The sequence below is a fragment of the Tasmannia lanceolata genome, unplaced genomic scaffold (assembly GCF_043159265.1).
Source record: "Tasmannia lanceolata isolate RefF3 unplaced genomic scaffold, GAP_Taslan_0.1 ptg000016l, whole genome shotgun sequence".
Lineage (NCBI taxonomy): Eukaryota > Viridiplantae > Streptophyta > Magnoliopsida > Canellales > Winteraceae > Tasmannia > Tasmannia lanceolata.
Genome location: NW_027518693.1, coordinates 14,949,478 through 14,965,627, shown reverse-complemented (window position 1 = coordinate 14,965,627; position 16,150 = coordinate 14,949,478). Strand labels below are relative to the sequence as shown.

The following is a 16,150-nucleotide window of genomic DNA, read 5'->3' as shown; positions in this document are numbered from 1 at the left end:
TCGAATACGAAATATGGTATGGATACTATCTCCTATCTTGAAACTTCACTATAAAAGGAATAGAAATGGGATTGGAGACTTGCCCAAAGCATAGAATAATTAAAAATTAGTGACCTCTAATATAGAACTCATAAGAGCCTGAGAAGAAACTCTTGTGATTAAGAGATGAGTGTTTCATGTGGTAGAAGAATTGAAGAAGGGTTGAGAGACTAATATTTTGCTTAAATTTCTTCTTCATTAATCTTAATCTCCTTCTGCTACTCCAACATTCTCCCGGAAAAGAAAAAACCAGTGCTATAACTGCAATAATTATTGTTCAATAGATAACATCTTTATATTGCTGCGGTTCCATTTCGCAAGATCATGCGTGATTTGCACTCTAGTCTCTCCCCTGGGTTTTGCACATGACAAAGACAAATCCCTTCAGCTGGGGCTCCAAACACTTTGGCTTGAACAGAGTTGATTTGTGGTTCATCCATGGAGTCATTGGTGAAAGAAAAGCCTTACTGAATGTAAAAAAAACTCACATGCTCCCTATCTCAAGCAGAAATATTCTCAAGCTCAGCTCCCTTGTCCATCCTCTTCACAATCCCAGCTATCACCTGATGAAAAAAGTTCAAACCAAACTAAGCAAATTATACATACAAAAGATTGGTGCTAAGAAGAGTTTACAATGCCGATGTTTTGGGGCTCAAGATCATAGAACGGTTTCCGGGCCTGAGTCTATAGTCACATGGTTGCCAATGGATACATGAAATATCATGATATATAGTGCGTTACATGGATTCTTCCGAATGGTTGAAGTATCTATGTGGTATTCCAATACTTTAGGATTCGATGTGACACTTCTATACTTGTTTTTTTTCCTCTCTGAATATGACTACCACAACTTTATTACAATTACCACAAGTTATGCGTTCCATCCATCCTAATAGTAAGTTTTTATATGAAAATAAATCATTATATTTACTTGCTTATGCTTCAATATATTACTTGTTATAAGTATATATATTTTTTAACGATGTTTATTAGTATTTTTATATTACTTGTTATAACTATATCAATATATCATTATGTAAAATAATTAAAATTTGAAAATTTATTAAAATATTTTGGTGAATGAACGAATCTTTTGTCAAATCCGAGTATACCTGTGTTAGATCCCAACACTAGTACCGATACCGATGCAACATAATATACAACTCTAGTATGATAAAAAAAAGGTCTTGTTGTAGGCTTATTTATCATATCACCAAAATATCGTGATATATAGATGTTTTTATGTTGTTTAATCACGATATAATTCCAATTTCATATAGATTTTATTTTACTACTATTTTTATTAAAATTTTAATAATAATGTTATTATTATTTAAGTTTTAATATTAACTGCTTATAAATTAGCTAAAGATTGCCAATATATTGCTGATATATCAATTTATATCAGCTTCATGTTTCACATAAATTCCCGATGACTTTCATTTGACTAATGGGTTTGAGCCAATCTTACCTTTCCTGGTCCCAACTCATAGCTTTTCTTGAGTCCTTTGGATAGGAGAGTCTTCACTGTCAACTCCCATTGAACCGGAGATGTCACCTGTGATTTTTAAGTTAGGAGGCCTTCCATTCTCTTACAAATCAAAGGCATGGAGAGCAGGAAAAAGGCGAAGGTTAAGATATTTACCTGACGTGCCAATATCTTCTTAATCGTGTCTGGATCTGCATGTGGCTGTGCATCCACATTGGATATGACAGGTATTCTGGGGGTTCTGATTTCTGTTGCTGCCAAGGCTGCTTCCAATCTTGAAACAGCCGGTTCCATGAAGCTCGTATGGAAAGCACCCGCCACAGCAAGTCGTACCTAGGAGAGGAAAAAGGCATGTATGAATCCTGATATTTTCAAAATATAGCAATTTTATCGAGATATTTTGATAAAACGACAAAATCCCGTAATAATCCCGAAATTTTTAAAAAATATAGCGATATTTTCATTTATCAAGATAATATCACGATATCTTTATGAAAATTTATAACATTTTTTATTTAATATTTTTCTGAATTTATATATTTTTAAATATTTTTCAATAATTTTATTTTATCATTTTTTCCTGATATAAACCAGAAAAAATAAAAAAGATTAATATATCCCGAGATTTTCCCTTGCCAAGAAATTCCCGAGAACGATATTTGTGACATAGCTCATTGGGAGCTTTGGCCATTGTCCGATATTATACACAACTTCAATTGGACGCGGCAGGCTTAACCCCAATAAATAGCAAAGAAGTTTGTTCATCTCAAAGTATTCCACGAATAACTTTTTTGGAAAGTCCATGGTGTGTGGAAGGGAAGCAAATTCTTCATTGTGTTCTTATAGCAAATAAATGCATTGATAAAAGACAGAAAGAAAACCAGACCTTTTATGCAATATTGACAAAGAAAAAGCCTATGAACACAGGCACAATTGGAGAAAATGGATTAGGTCGTGTGTATCATCAACTCCTTTATTAATAACACTCAATAGCTAGCAGTGGGGGTTTTTAAAGCAAGGGATGCATTCACCAACGGAATTCCATTTCACCATTCCTATTTCTTTTGGTAGTAGAAGTATTGAGCTTGTTCATTTACAGTGCAGGAGGAGGTATTATAGAATGCTTTCAATTAAGTTCAATTCCACATCTTTTTGGGATCTGTGATTGAGAGGGTTGCTGTCGTGTATCGGCATACTCTGTGTGGGGTATGCCAATGCTATTAAAGATTGCTTTCAGAGTCCAACAAATATGGAGTATGCCAATTCTATTAGGTTTTAAAGAATGCTTTCAATTAAAGATTGCCATGTGCCTCTGTGTGGGGAAGTAAATGACACATCAAGATGCTTTTTTTTTCTTGGTTTCCTTAAAGGTTTTAATCAGCAATTGGAAATAATCTATTTGGATCCATCCATCATTCCCGTTCTACAATTTTGATTTCTTAACATAAAATATAAATTTTGTTTTTTTATTTGGATGGTACAAAATATAAATCTTGTACATGAACAAACAAGCTCAACTCAATTAAGCTTTTGTCCCAAACTAATTGGGGTCGGCTAATGATTCCTTTAGAAAATTTTCATGAAGAAGGTGAAAGAACCTACCCGGCTCAAATTGACTAAGTCTAATCCTGACACAAGAACAAACAAGCTAAAATTCAAAATTTATACCAAACAATTGCACAGATATTGCAGTTTTAATCAAATTGCTCATAGATGAAAGAAACACAGTACAGTAAAATCGCAAGAAATTATTGAGTCCAAAAAAGATAACTAACCGTCATTCGAGCCTTAAACGACTTTGCCTTTGCTTCTACTGCCTCCACACCTTTAACGCCTCCAGAAACTGCATAGTTACCCTACCATTACAAAATTTGTTTTGTGTCAGAGTCCAAGAAAATAAAGGTTAGTGAAAATGAAGCAAAAGAAAATATCTGGAGAGAATCTTACAGGGCATAGAAAGTTCGCAATCTGAACTTTGTCTTTGTCATCAACTTCTTCATTAGCTGCATCACATAACAGCTGGACCTTTTCAGAATCCAGCCCTATAATGCTAACCATCGCACTATTAGCTGCATCTGCAGCTTCCTGAAGAAAGCGGCTCGAATCTATCAATCTCAGGGATTTACACATGAAACTAAACATCAAGCCACTTTAGGATTCCTACCTGCATAGCTTCTCCTCTTAACTTAACAAGCTTGAGACCATCTTCAAAGCTGATACACATAAAAGTTGAAGTTTTAACATGAAGCACCCAAAAGAAGATATAATTATCATCTGTTAATACATTTTGTTTTTCACTCCTTATAATTGAAACATGTAAGTTATATAATAAAATGCAGCTATGAAATAAAATAATTAACAACTTGGCCATTACAATTTGATTAGATGACTTTGGATTTGGTCTAAATCCAAAAAAAAAAAAAAAAAGATTTTATGGCATTTGTGGTGTTAATTCAATACCTGAAAGCGCCAGCAAATGCAAGGGCAGTATATTCTCCCAAGCTTAGACCGCATGTCACATCTATAGAATCAATTATCTGCTGACCTCCGTCACGATCACGCAGAACCTCAACTGCAGCCAGGCTTGTGACATAGATAGCTGGCTGCAAAAGATATTCTTTCAGAAAGACAGCATAATCAATTGTAACAGTAACCATCTCTTTACTACTGAAATATAGCAAAATTATAAGTTTGACATCATTTCTCAATGTCTGGTAGCATTTGCCGGTATACTTCTTCAACTTTTGTCATTTCAAAAGGTTAAGAACTTCTATCAATACTTGCTTCCGGTTCTCTTTCAATACAAACTATTCAAAGGTTAAGAACTTCTGTCAATACTTGCTTCCGGTTCTCTTTCAATACAAACTACAAAGTTCGAAACACATGAATAGTATTGGAAGCATGAAGAAATAGAAGAAAATCATGATGGTTGCAAAAAAGCGAGCTACCTGGCTTATCACTGTTGAATCCAGTTTTTCTTTTGGACCATTGGTGCACGCATCTAGAAGATTGAAACTATGCCAAAGAAAAGCAATCAAATGTTCAGAAGAAACTCTTGTAGTTTGTAGACTATAACACAGGAACAGGGAGACCCTCATTTGTTCCCAACCAAACAAAATGGGATGCTTGCAATTTGGGACAAATGAAATGGAAAATGATAAAAAAAGAATCCAAACAATGTTTGCAATTTACCCTACCCAAGTATGTCATTTGCCTTCTGGAATAAATCGGCAGCAGCTGGGACATTCTGAGCAGCTGAACCCATTCCCAAAGCTTGGGCACCCTGCAACATGAATGACACAGAATTAAGGGTTTGTCACATTATCTAAAAGTTTCAATCAAAAGGATGAAGAATTGACACATACAATTCAATTTCACATAATTTTCGTAGTCCACAGAGTTCCAAGTCTTGTTTAAAACATACAAACAAACTGTCCAATTCTACAGTGAAGGTGAAAAGCTGTTTACAAATTTCTGACAGAATCTAATGTTTCATTCTAGATAACCATGCTGAGACCTAACAATTTACTAAAAACCATTCCGGGTAAACATAGATTCCAAATGAATGAACATATCTGCCTAAACTATACTATACAAGGAAAACATGACAACGGATTTAAGGCATATCTCATGCCTGAAAAATCTCGTGGCAAACATCCCCTACTTGATAGCACCCACAATATCCTGGGTTAAGATTCTCCCAGTATCACTTCATCTCTTGTTATGACTTTATGGAGGGGATGGATACGTGCCAGAAGAGTGCAAGAACACGTCCCTAATCCTAGCTTGGAAACCCCAAGCCAAAACAAGCTGAAACTTAATTTTGATGGATCCAACATTGGTAACCAAGGACCAGCTGGGGTAGGTGGAGTCCTTAGGGACGAGAGGGGTGTCATAATCTGGGCTTTCTCGTGTCCGATCGGAATAATGGACTCACATGAAGCTGATGTTAGAGCATGATTACAAGGTATAAGGATCATATAGAGCTCAGATCTCAGTAGATTGATTGTTGAGGGGGATTCTCCCAACGTTATCCGATGGGCGAGCAGGAGCCAGTCACCTCCATGGAGATTTGCAACTATGTTTGATTAGATTTTTAACAGGATGGAGGGTGCTTCAGTATTCAGTAATGCAACAACATGTACGAAGATCGGCTCGGCTAATACCAATGCCGATCGTCTCGGCTAATACCAATGCCGATCGTTTAGCCCAGTCAGGAGTTGAAAGAGATAGCCTATCTATGTTTGACTTCTTACCCCCTTGAAAGATGCTTTGTATTTGCTTTTGTTTCTTCTGCTTCTTTGAAAAATTTATGCTCTAAAAGTTCCCCTTTAAATGCCAATAGTACTCTCACTCCATTAAATACATAAGATCTTCAAGTAACTAATGTAATGCCAAATCCGAAAGATCTTAGACGATTTTTTTTCAACTCAGTAATTCTCTCCTAATATAATCAAATGTTGGATCATTAGATAATGGATCTGATCTATGGTTTATTCGAACCCAAAAAATCTGCAACTTGAAAAAAAAAAACTCTTTCTGTTTGGAAATCAGAAATAAAATAGAACTTATCTGTTTGGTTGAAAACCCCTTGGAAATCGGATTGAAAAGAATAAGGCTGAGTCGTGCCACTGGTCACTCTCCTTAAGAATCGTATCCGTCCCCTACTGGTACAACCGGGATTTGCGAACCGACGCTCCAAGAGAAAACAGCCGAAATTGGCCCCAGTCCACGTGCACTCGCTGACTGGCCCACCCAGAATCACCAACGGAACTGTGCTCAGAATGAACGGAACGAAGGAGGACGAAGAACAGAACAGAAAGCCTTGAGTTATAAATTTCAGAATGTGCAAAAACGTCTGTGTAATTTCTGTTTTCAAACAATCTGTCTCGTCCACTTTAATAGACCTGAAAGTGTCTGTTGGGGAGAGCCACCATTAAAACACACCCTTAAAGGCCAGTAACGTTTTTTTCTCCCAACAGTCATGAGATTTTAAACGGTTCTTTGCAATTAAGGTGGTGTGTCCATATCAAAACCAAAGGGTAAAAATCAAAACCGTTTTTTGCAATAAAAATAACCTTTTCATTTAAACCCAAACCCTAACCCGGACCTCGGGCCACGGCAACGGCCCGGCGAGGCGAGGCGAGGCGCGCGCGTGTGTTTTTTACACATGGGCTTGTGCTCTTCTAAAAGCCCAAGACCCAACAAATTCTAAAGCCCCTTGAAGGCTCAAGCCTTTCTCCAACTCTCCATCTTATATGGATGAGAAAATTTCTCTTAAGCTCCTATATGGGACTATTTATTTTGCCTTGGTTTAGAGAGCACAACGTTCACACACACATCAAGGTCTTGGGTTCAAGTCCCCATTCATGCAATTGATTCTAGTTTTCAAAGAAAGAGGGGAGAACTTTAATTTGAATCTTCCCTCCAAATTTTAAACACAAAGCAAAAGCATTTTGACTTTTCTATTTAAAATATTTGAAATTGTCCAACATCAAACCTTAGCAGTGCAGAAGCCAACTAAATTGCAGATTAAATTAACCAAACCCTAGAACATCTCGTAACAGATTCTACAAATTCAACATTTTACATTAAAAATTCTGTCAAATTCCTAGCATTTCCCGTACTACGAAAGCTAACAATCATCACTACAAGAAAAAACAGAAAAAAAAAATCATCAAAGTAGAATATCTCCTTCTAACAGATTATTCTACACAAGCAACATTTTACATAGAAAATTCTATCAAATTTCCAGTATTTATCCAAGTACAAAAGTGTAAAATCGTTACAACAAGAAAAAAAAAAAATCATCTAAATCGAGAAGAATTAGATCCTCCTCACCTGTCCGGGAAACAGAAAAGCGTAATTTGCCTTATAATCAGAAAGCAAAGCATCATCAACAGCTGTTGCACGAGATCCGATCGAAACACTCATAGAAAACCTCGATTTCTCGAGATTCTTCGAGAACGAGCTCCGAATTCCATGTCTGAAACTCGACGGATCGAAGATCTTTGAGGAATCTGATGCACAATAGGAGATTTTTGGGAGAGAGATCGAGGGGAGTAGGATGGAAGAACACATTTGGAAGAGGGAATGGAGAGATCTGAGAAGGGAATGGGGGTGCGCGGGGTAAAAAAGGGGGAATTTGTGAAAGAGAAAGATGGTTTTCATGCATTTGAATTTATAGTGCGCATACGAGCAAGATAGCGGAGTTCACGAAGCTTAAGGAGGTTGGAGATAACGGCCTTTTTTTCCTCGCCACTTTTTAGTTTTTTACGATTTGCTTCTAACCTGCGCCGTTAGTGCAGTGTACACCAGGGTGCAGATAAGCTCGTACGGTCCATTATTTTTCAAATAGTACTGTACAGATTATCTCTATAGATGATCCAAACCGTCCATTTGGTGGGCCACAACGTAAATAGGTTGTCTCCCAAAATTGATTTTCACATGACGATCGCAACCGTCCGATCTATAGAGGTTTCCATGATATATAGTTCCTCTATAGGTGAGGGGGCTAGGATCATCCTACCAATTAAATCTTATAGGAATTTGGCTTTGAAAATGATGCTTTTTATCTTTCTCTATTTCTCTCTTCTCGTTCTATATTGGTAACGACACCCCCTCCCAATAATCTACGAGGTTGGCAACCAACCACAACTTATTTCCAATCTACAAAGTAAACTCTAAGCAAATCAAATGTTTGTCTCCTCTCTACTTATTACTTATATCACTAATCTGTAAGCTAATTACCTGTATCTGAACATAGCTGTTGGAGAAGGGATAAAAGCCCAAAGAACATTGTGAAGTCAAGATTTTTCAGAAGGTACTGTGGGGACCAGTTTTTAGGATGATCCAGACCGTTCTTTTAATGGGCCACAACCTAAATAGGGTGTACTGCATAAATCATATCCGTAGGATGGTCCTAACCCGCCAATCTGCAATGGGACTGTACATTATAGAAAAATTTACATATCAGAGGGCTAGGATCATCATACAGAGTTGATTTATGGGGTACAACTATTTACGTTGTGGCCCATCAAATGAACGGTTTGGATCATGCTAAGAACTGGGCCCATGATACTTTTAGTATAGATACAAAATGTAATCATAGATAATACAGGAATATAATCCCCTGATTAGGGAATTCAAATAAAGAGGCATGTATAATTCATTGATTTGGGCTGTCAGATATTGACAGATGAATACAAGGATAGCGAATATCTGTGACTTTTTCGAATAAAATAAGTAATTGAATTTTAAATCTTCTAATGACTTTTCTTTTAGAAAATCATAGAAAAGTCAAAGTAACATAACTGATGCAATAGATGTATTTAATTTAATTGGATTCCTTCAGTAGGTGAAGAGAATCATTTTCCAAAATAAATAAATAATGGGATTATAAAAAAAATAAGAGCAATGATAGATACAAGGGAGCCCTTGCATAAAGAGCCGCAAAAGGGCTCTTCATTGGATCCACGTCGTTTTCAGTTACATTTTAAAATCGGTTGAAAAAGTAAAATCAGGTACATTTGATGATGTGGATCCAATCAAAAGCCCTTTTTTGGGTCTTTATGCAAGGGCTCCCTTGTATCTATCATTCCTCATCTAATTAAAGAGTATCACCATCTAATTAATTTATCCATTGTCTTCTACAAAGATAACAAGACACAGAACACAACAGATAAAGAACCTTTAGCCAAATGAAATGAAGACCCCTTCCTCCCTTAGAAAGACTTGTATCTCTTTCAACCTCCTCACTTTGTTCTTCATCATCTTTGTAGTCATTCACTATGCAGATGATTTGAGCTGGAGTTTCAGAGAACCATTTCAAAGCACCCAACAGAAGCCCACATCAAGACAAGAAGGTAGATGAAACAAGTTCCAAAAAGGAGATTGAAATTTTGATTTTTTTTTTTTGAAAATGAATTTTCTGATTGGTTTTCTAATTGGATTTCGCCTCAGGACAAAACCTGTTAGAGTATATCATATCCATTGGATCTAACCGTCTGATCAAGGGTGTTAGATTAGGTGATTAAGTAGTTAGTTTAGATTACGAGATTAGGATTATCTTTTCCTGATCCCATCTTTATCTCTCCATGCTTATCTTATAAGGACTCTCTTTTTAAATGCTGATAGTGATTAGTTGTGATGATCCAACATTAATAGAAATATCATTCCTCTTTATGTGAGGAGCTTTGATTGATTTTTGTTTCAAAAAGATTTCTTTGATGGGCTTTCTACTTGAATTTCACCTTAGAGAACAAAACCCATATGAGGACTGAAATTTTGATTGATTTTTGTTTGAAAGTGAACTCTCTGATTGGCTTTCTAACCGAATTTCATCTTAGAGAACGAAACCCAAGTAAGGGTTGAAAATTTGATTGATTTTTACATAAAAATGAATTCCTTGATTGGTTTTCTTTGCTTGAAAATGAATTCCTTGAGTGGTTTCCTAACTGAATTTCACCTTAGAGAACAAAACCCATGTAAAGAGTGAAAATTTGATTGATTTTTTTTTGCTTGAAAATGAGTTTTTGATTGCTCTTCTAACTGAATTTCACTTTAGAGAACAAAACCCATGTGCCTTTTGCCGTCGGTGAGACCACCAGAGGTTGCGATGTGTTTGATGGCAAGTGGGTGCGAGACGAGGTGTCACGGCCACTCTACAGGGAGTCGGAGTGTCCCTATATATATCCACAGACTTGTGAAGAGCATGGGAGGCCGGATAGAGGATATCAGAATTGGAGATGGAAGCCTCATGGGTGTCTGTTGCCAAAGTACGTATGTTCATATTGAGTAGAGATCATTTTTAATGAACATTATTGAAAATTTTGTATTTTCTATTAATTGGAGTATATTTTTTGACGATCACATTTTTTTAATAGACATTCAAATAGCCCTTTTTGTTGTTTTTGTTTGGTAGATCCTCAGTTTTGTCTCTTTATAATGTGTTGATCTTTACTTTGCGGAAATCTAGAGATCATATTCTCATTTTTTCATATGAAGTTCATTTTTCTCTTGTCAGTTTAAATTTTATAAGATGGGTCTGCCACGAACTACAGCTTCAATGCAACATGGGCAGTTAAATACTGAGATACAAAGCTTTGAGATGGGTTTTCCTAGAAGAATACAGGCTCAATGCAATTATAATGCCAAATGCTTACTACACTGGCTTCCTCAATTACTGGTCATATTCTCAGTTTTCCATATGAATGTGTGGTTCTTCTTTTAAATCTATGAGATGGGTCTGTCACAAACTAAAGCTTCAATGCAACTTAGGTAGTTAATACTAAGAAACAAAGCTTTGAGATGGGTTTTCCTAGTAGAATATGATGTAACCTTAAGAAAAAGTTTCAAGACTCATCTGTGGTTCTCTAATTTTCAAGCGTTGTGATGGGGTTTTCAAGTATAATACAATCACTATTCAACTCTAATGGAGAGTGCTACTACACTGGATTCCTTTACTACTGCTCAGATTCTCATTTCCATATGTATGCTAGGTTCTTTTCTTATCAATTTAAACTTATCAGATGGCTCTTTCACAAACTACAGTTTCAATGCAACTTTCACGTGGGAAATGCTTCGAGGGAAGAGGATGATGTTCGTCGGAGACTCCCTCAATCATGGACAATTCATCTCCATGGTTTGTCTCCTCCACTCTGTCATCCCCGAAAACGCCAAATCTATGCAGAAATTTGACTCGCTAACTGTCTTCAAAGCTGAGGTAAGATGATATGTGGTACCCTCTTTCAAACTCTACATTGTTCGATTTTAATATGTTCTGTTGATTTTTTAGGAGTACAATGCTTCAGTTGAGTTCTATTGGGCTCCCTTTCTCCTCGAATCCAATTCCGACAATGCCGTCATACATAGGATCCCAGATAGAATCGTTCGTGCTGGTGCCATTGATAAACATGCTAACCATTGGAAGGGAGTTGATATTCTAGTATTCAATACTTATCTTTGGTGGATGACAGGCGCGAAGATGAAGATTCTGTAACTTTCTGACTCTAAATTGTGAAACAAACAATTACTCCAAAAGCTTAAGCTGTTAGAGTTGGTGATTTAATCATTTATACTTCAACACTCTCCCTGATATATGGCCCCTCTTTTTTAGGGTTGGCCATACACGTGAATTTGTAATGTCAAGGAGTTGTTGGGTTTTGAACTCAGGACCTACCGTGAGGCAGAAATACACTCCTATGTTATTGTGAAGTTTTTCTTTATTTTTCAATTTTACCAAAGGTGTTTCATCGCTTCTCAATAGGCAAGGGTCTTTCGAAGATGAGAAGAAAAATATCACCAAGATGGGAACCGAAGATGCGTATCGGATGGCATTGAAGACAATGTTGAAATGGGTGAAAGAGAATGTGGATGCCAACAAAACCAGGGTATTCTTCACTAGCATGTCACCTTCCCATAGGAAGTGAGTAGACTAAGGTTTTATTAAATATGCATTGTTCACATGAAAACTAGTATTTGGTCATGAAATGTTGGATTAAAGTAAATTAACCCTGATTTTGGAATCATGTTAGGAGTGAGGAGTGGGGGGATGAGCCAGGTGGGAACTGTTACAATCAAACGGCTTCTATCGAAGATCCTACATACTGGGGAAGTGAATCTAGCAAAGGCATAATGCAGGTAATTCACAAAGTGTTTAGTAAAATGAAGGTACCAATTACAATCCTCAACATCACCCAACTCTCGGAGTATCGAAAAGATGCGCATACTTCGATCTACAAGAAGCAGTGGACTCCATTGACGCCTGAGCAATTAGCGAACCCCCTCAGCTATGCTGACTGCTTCCATTGGTGTTTGCCTGGCCTTCAAGATACTTGGAATGAACTCTTATATGCTAAGCTTTTCTTTCCATAGACCTAAGTGTTCTAAAGGGGTTGCTTCTCTATTCCTTGCATTTAACCCTACTGATCAATAATACCAATACCAATTGCAAGCCAAATAATCCTTAACCTCTTTTCCAACAGCAGCTCAGAAGAGTGAAGATATTTTATTTTATTTTAAAATCCAATTCAGTTTATTATTTCCTAAATGAATGAATTCAAACCTTTTTCCAGACCTTACAATCTAAAATGTTGGAATTTGTTTAAAAGAGGCAAGAGGTACTTGAAGGTTCTTTAAACAACTGAACACAACTGATATTCGGGGATTTGCTTTAGTATTAAAGCATTTGAACTCGTAGAAACCTCCACCAAGACTAGGAGACCAGTTAGCATGCATTCGTATCTTGCAATGGCATTCACGTATTCTAACAAGGGGCATCAATTTATTCTGAAAATTAAAGAGACAAATACCAAATAATGCTTAAGTTCTTTGCAAATTGGACGAGCCCCAGGCTGCCTTTCTAGGTTTGATAGTCCATGTGCATGTAGCTCATGTGACAAAACAGATAGCACATGTCAGTGGACTGTTTATGAATTTATACAAGCAGATCTATTGGATTTCCACTAGTGCAGGACATTCAAAGTACAAGTGAACTTCAATATCTGTTCATTTTTATTTTGGCAAGCATTCAATCCGTAAGAGCACAGAAAAGGTGACAGAGATCCAAATGTATAAGAAAACATTAGATCGTATTCTGAACCTTGAGCATGGATTCATTATCAGGATTAAAACTAAACAGCTGGGCTACAGAATGGCATGCACATGTATTGAAACCGAATAGTTCTTGTGTAGACATTGCCAATCTTGAGTGTTATTTCCAAAACTCAATCAAATTTCAAATAAGGATTCTCGAAAATGGTAAGAAAAATGAGCAGCACTGAATCAACTTACAGAGATGAGGACAGAGAAATTCTCTCATAAATTTTCGAAGGATTTCCTGAATTCCGACAACCTTGCATTTGATGGACAGATCCGAGCACCTCGGTTCCTCCTCCTTTGATTATTCTCTTCAATGGAGATGCTTGCTTCAATAAGGTACAAGATAGGTATTTGAACAAGGAAGCTAAATATTTCAGCTGAAAATCCCTCATCCAAATGAGTTTTCACATAGAAAAGGGGAAATTCCCTCCAAAATCCTTAATTTTCAATCCTACATATCCCTAACTAAAATGCAAAGAATGAAGGTAAAATAACCAAACTGCACCTGTTAGTGCTAAAAGACAATAAAGGGTACGAAAAAATTGGCAAAATGAAGAAAAGTAATTCTATGCTAATCAACATATCTAGGCTGATGTGACGAATCCTAGGGAATGCTCCTGCATTAGGGGGGAGGGAGGGGGCAGCTGAAATAATCCTCATTAGCTAAAGGTGTCTAGGGGTAGAAGAGATAGAGAGACCAGCTGAAATTGTAGTTCAAGTGTACCAAAGTAAATGGAAAACGTGGAATGCGAAGCTTCTTCTGGCGTACAATGTAGGAAAACCTCTTTCCACACTAGCATCCATGATCCAAATACTATGAATAAAGGTTAGATCACTGACTAGAGAAATGCCCCGTGTGCATGTGTATAGTAGAGATGTTGGGAAGTTGAAATAAAACCAGGTGTACCCACCTAAAGTCCTCACAAAGGAAAGGAGAACCTCACAGCATTCGGAATCACATTATATTATTTGTTGGGAAGAGTTGTATAGATAATAGTTTGATGACATCCAATTCTTCTGTGTTGGTGATGATCAAACAAAGCGATGGTGAAAGTGGTACACAAAGGAGTTTTTGGTCCCACACATGAATGGCAAGTTGTTGCCCAGAAAGATCCCATAGGCAGGCTACTTTTGGTCAAATATGGAAATAGACCAATTATCAATTTGTTAAGAGGTGCCTCAAGTGCCAGATGTATGCCAATTTGATCTACGTTCAAATATGAGGTAGCTCATGAGCTAATCTCAGATAATGGATCCCACTTTAAGAAAGAAGCTATATCTTTGTTTGATGAATATAAGATCAAGGTCGCAAGTCATCACTATACAAACTGCATACTAATGGTATAGTAGAAGCAGCAAATAAGATTTTAAAGACTATTATGGGGAAGATGACAAACACACATAAAAATTAGTGAACCAAGCTCCCTTATACTTTATGGACTTATAAAATTAATAAAACTTCTATAATGACCTAAATGGGTGCAATCTCATACTCTATAAAGATCATGACACAAAGTCAAATATCTCTTCTAACAGATCATTCTACACAAGCAACATTTTACATCTAAAATTCTATCAAATTTCCACCATTTATCCAACTACAAAAGCTTAAAATCGTTACTGCAAGAAGAGAAAAATCATCTAAATCGAGAAGAATTAGATCCTCCTCACCTGACCGGGAAAGAGAAAAGCGTAGTGTGCCTTGTAATCCGAAAACAAAGCATCATCAACAGCTGTTGCACGAGATCCGATCGAAACACTCATAGGAAACCTCGATTTCTCGAGATTCTTCGAGAACGAGCACCGAATTCCATGTCTGAAACTCGACGGATCGAAGATCTTTGAGGAATCTGATGCATTATAGGAGATTTTTAGGAGAGAGATCGAGGGGAGTAGGATGGAAGAACACATTTGGAAGAGGGAATGGAGAGATCTGAGAAGGGAATAGGGGTGCGCGGGGTAAAAAGGGGGGATTTGTGAGAGAGAAAGATGGTTTTCATGCATTTGAATTTATAGTGCGCATATGAGCAAGATAGCGGAGTTCACAAAGCTCAAGGAGGTTGGAGATAACGGCCTGTTTTTTCCTCGCCACTTTTTAGCTTTTTACGACTTGCTTCTAACCTGTGCCGTTGGTGCAGTGTAAATAGTACTGTACGTATTACCCTATAGATGATCCAAACCGTCCATTTGGTGGGCCACAACGTAAATAGCTTGTGTCCAAAAAATGATTTTCACATGAGGATCCCAACCGTCCGATTTATAGAGGTTTCCATGATATACAGTTCCTCTATAGATGGGGGGCTAGGATCATCCTACCAAAATGAGTTTTGGGGGACAACCTATTTATCTGTCTCTTTCTCGCTTTCTCTCTTCTCGTTCTATATTGGTAGTAACACCCCCTCCCAATGATCTACGAGCTTGGCAACCAACCACTGCTTATTTCCAATCTACAGGGTAAATTCTAAGTAAATCAAATGTTCGTCTCCTCACTACTTACTAGTTACTATTTATACCACTAATCTACATAGGTAATTACCTGTATCTGAACATAGCTGTTAGAGAAGGGAGAAAAGCCCAAAGAACATTGTGAAGTCGAGATTTTTCAGTAGGTACTGTGGGGACTAGTTTTCAGGATGATCCAAACCGTTCTTTTAATGGGCCACAATGTAAATACGGTGTACTGCATAAATCATATCCGTAGGATTATCCTAACCCTCCAATCTGCAATGGGACTGCACATAGATGGGAGGGCTAAAATCATCATATGGAGATGATTTATGCAGTACAACCTATTTATGTTGTGGCCCATCAAATGAACAGTTTGGAGCCCATCGAATGAACGGTTTGGATCATCCTAAGAGCTGGACCCATGATACTTTCGGTAAAATACTGAACTTCACACGCGCTCATCATGCAAAATCTCCGTTAACGTATTAAACGTTTCCAATCAGTACGTATATACACGTTTTGAAAAATGTAACGTATTATACGGCCATTTCAGTCCCCTTTTTATTTTCCAAA

The 16,150-nt window shown here is 37.1% G+C and overlaps 2 protein-coding genes across 3 annotated transcripts; one reads left to right on the top strand and one right to left on the bottom strand.

Moving 5' to 3' along the window:
• Positions 1-215: 215 nt before the first annotated feature.
• LOC143848075 (uncharacterized) lies at positions 216-15,178 on the bottom strand. Of its 2 annotated transcripts, none has more exons than XM_077356872.1 (10): positions 14,801-15,178; positions 4,726-4,811; positions 4,477-4,543; positions 3,989-4,131; positions 3,693-3,741; positions 3,476-3,613; positions 3,304-3,384; positions 1,685-1,861; positions 1,511-1,597; positions 216-602 (listed from the first exon to the last, which is right to left on the bottom strand). In XM_077356872.1, the coding sequence occupies exons 1-10, from the start codon at positions 15,131-15,133 to the stop codon at positions 540-542; spliced, it is 1,224 nt and encodes a 407-aa protein (XP_077212987.1). In that variant the 5' UTR covers positions 15,134-15,178; the 3' UTR covers positions 216-539. The 2 variants fall into 2 exon arrangements, with proteins under 2 accessions (XP_077212987.1, XP_077212988.1); XM_077356873.1 differs by lacking the exon at positions 14,801-15,178 and adding an exon at positions 7,370-7,789.
• On the top strand, positions 9,187-12,604 carry LOC143848074 (protein trichome birefringence-like 33). Its single transcript, XM_077356871.1, has 6 exons — positions 9,187-9,393; positions 10,095-10,305; positions 11,081-11,252; positions 11,325-11,524; positions 11,796-11,954; positions 12,064-12,604. The coding sequence occupies exons 1-6, from the start codon at positions 9,234-9,236 to the stop codon at positions 12,401-12,403; spliced, it is 1,242 nt and encodes a 413-aa protein (XP_077212986.1). The 5' UTR covers positions 9,187-9,233; the 3' UTR covers positions 12,404-12,604.
• Positions 15,179-16,150: the final 972 nt, after the last annotated feature.

Bases quoted from the DNA above. Each gene is read 5' to 3' on its own strand.
- LOC143848075 (XM_077356872.1), bottom strand. From the start codon at position 15,133: ATGCATGAAAACCATCTTTCTCTCTCACAAATCCCCCCTTTTTACCCC. The intron at 3,614-3,692 runs GTAGGAATCCTA...CGCTTTCTTCAG, and splicing joins TAAGAGGAGAAGCTATGCAG to GAAGCTGCAGATGCAGCTAA. The intron at 1,598-1,684 runs GTAAATATCTTA...TAAAAATCACAG, and splicing joins AGAAGATATTGGCACGTCAG to GTGACATCTCCGGTTCAATG.
- LOC143848074 (XM_077356871.1), top strand. From the start codon at position 9,234: ATGAAGACCCCTTCCTCCCTTAGAAAGACTTGTATCTCTTTCAACCTC. The intron at 11,253-11,324 runs GTAAGATGATAT...TTGATTTTTTAG, and splicing joins TAACTGTCTTCAAAGCTGAG to GAGTACAATGCTTCAGTTGA. The intron at 11,955-12,063 runs GTGAGTAGACTA...GAATCATGTTAG, and splicing joins ATGTCACCTTCCCATAGGAA to GAGTGAGGAGTGGGGGGATG.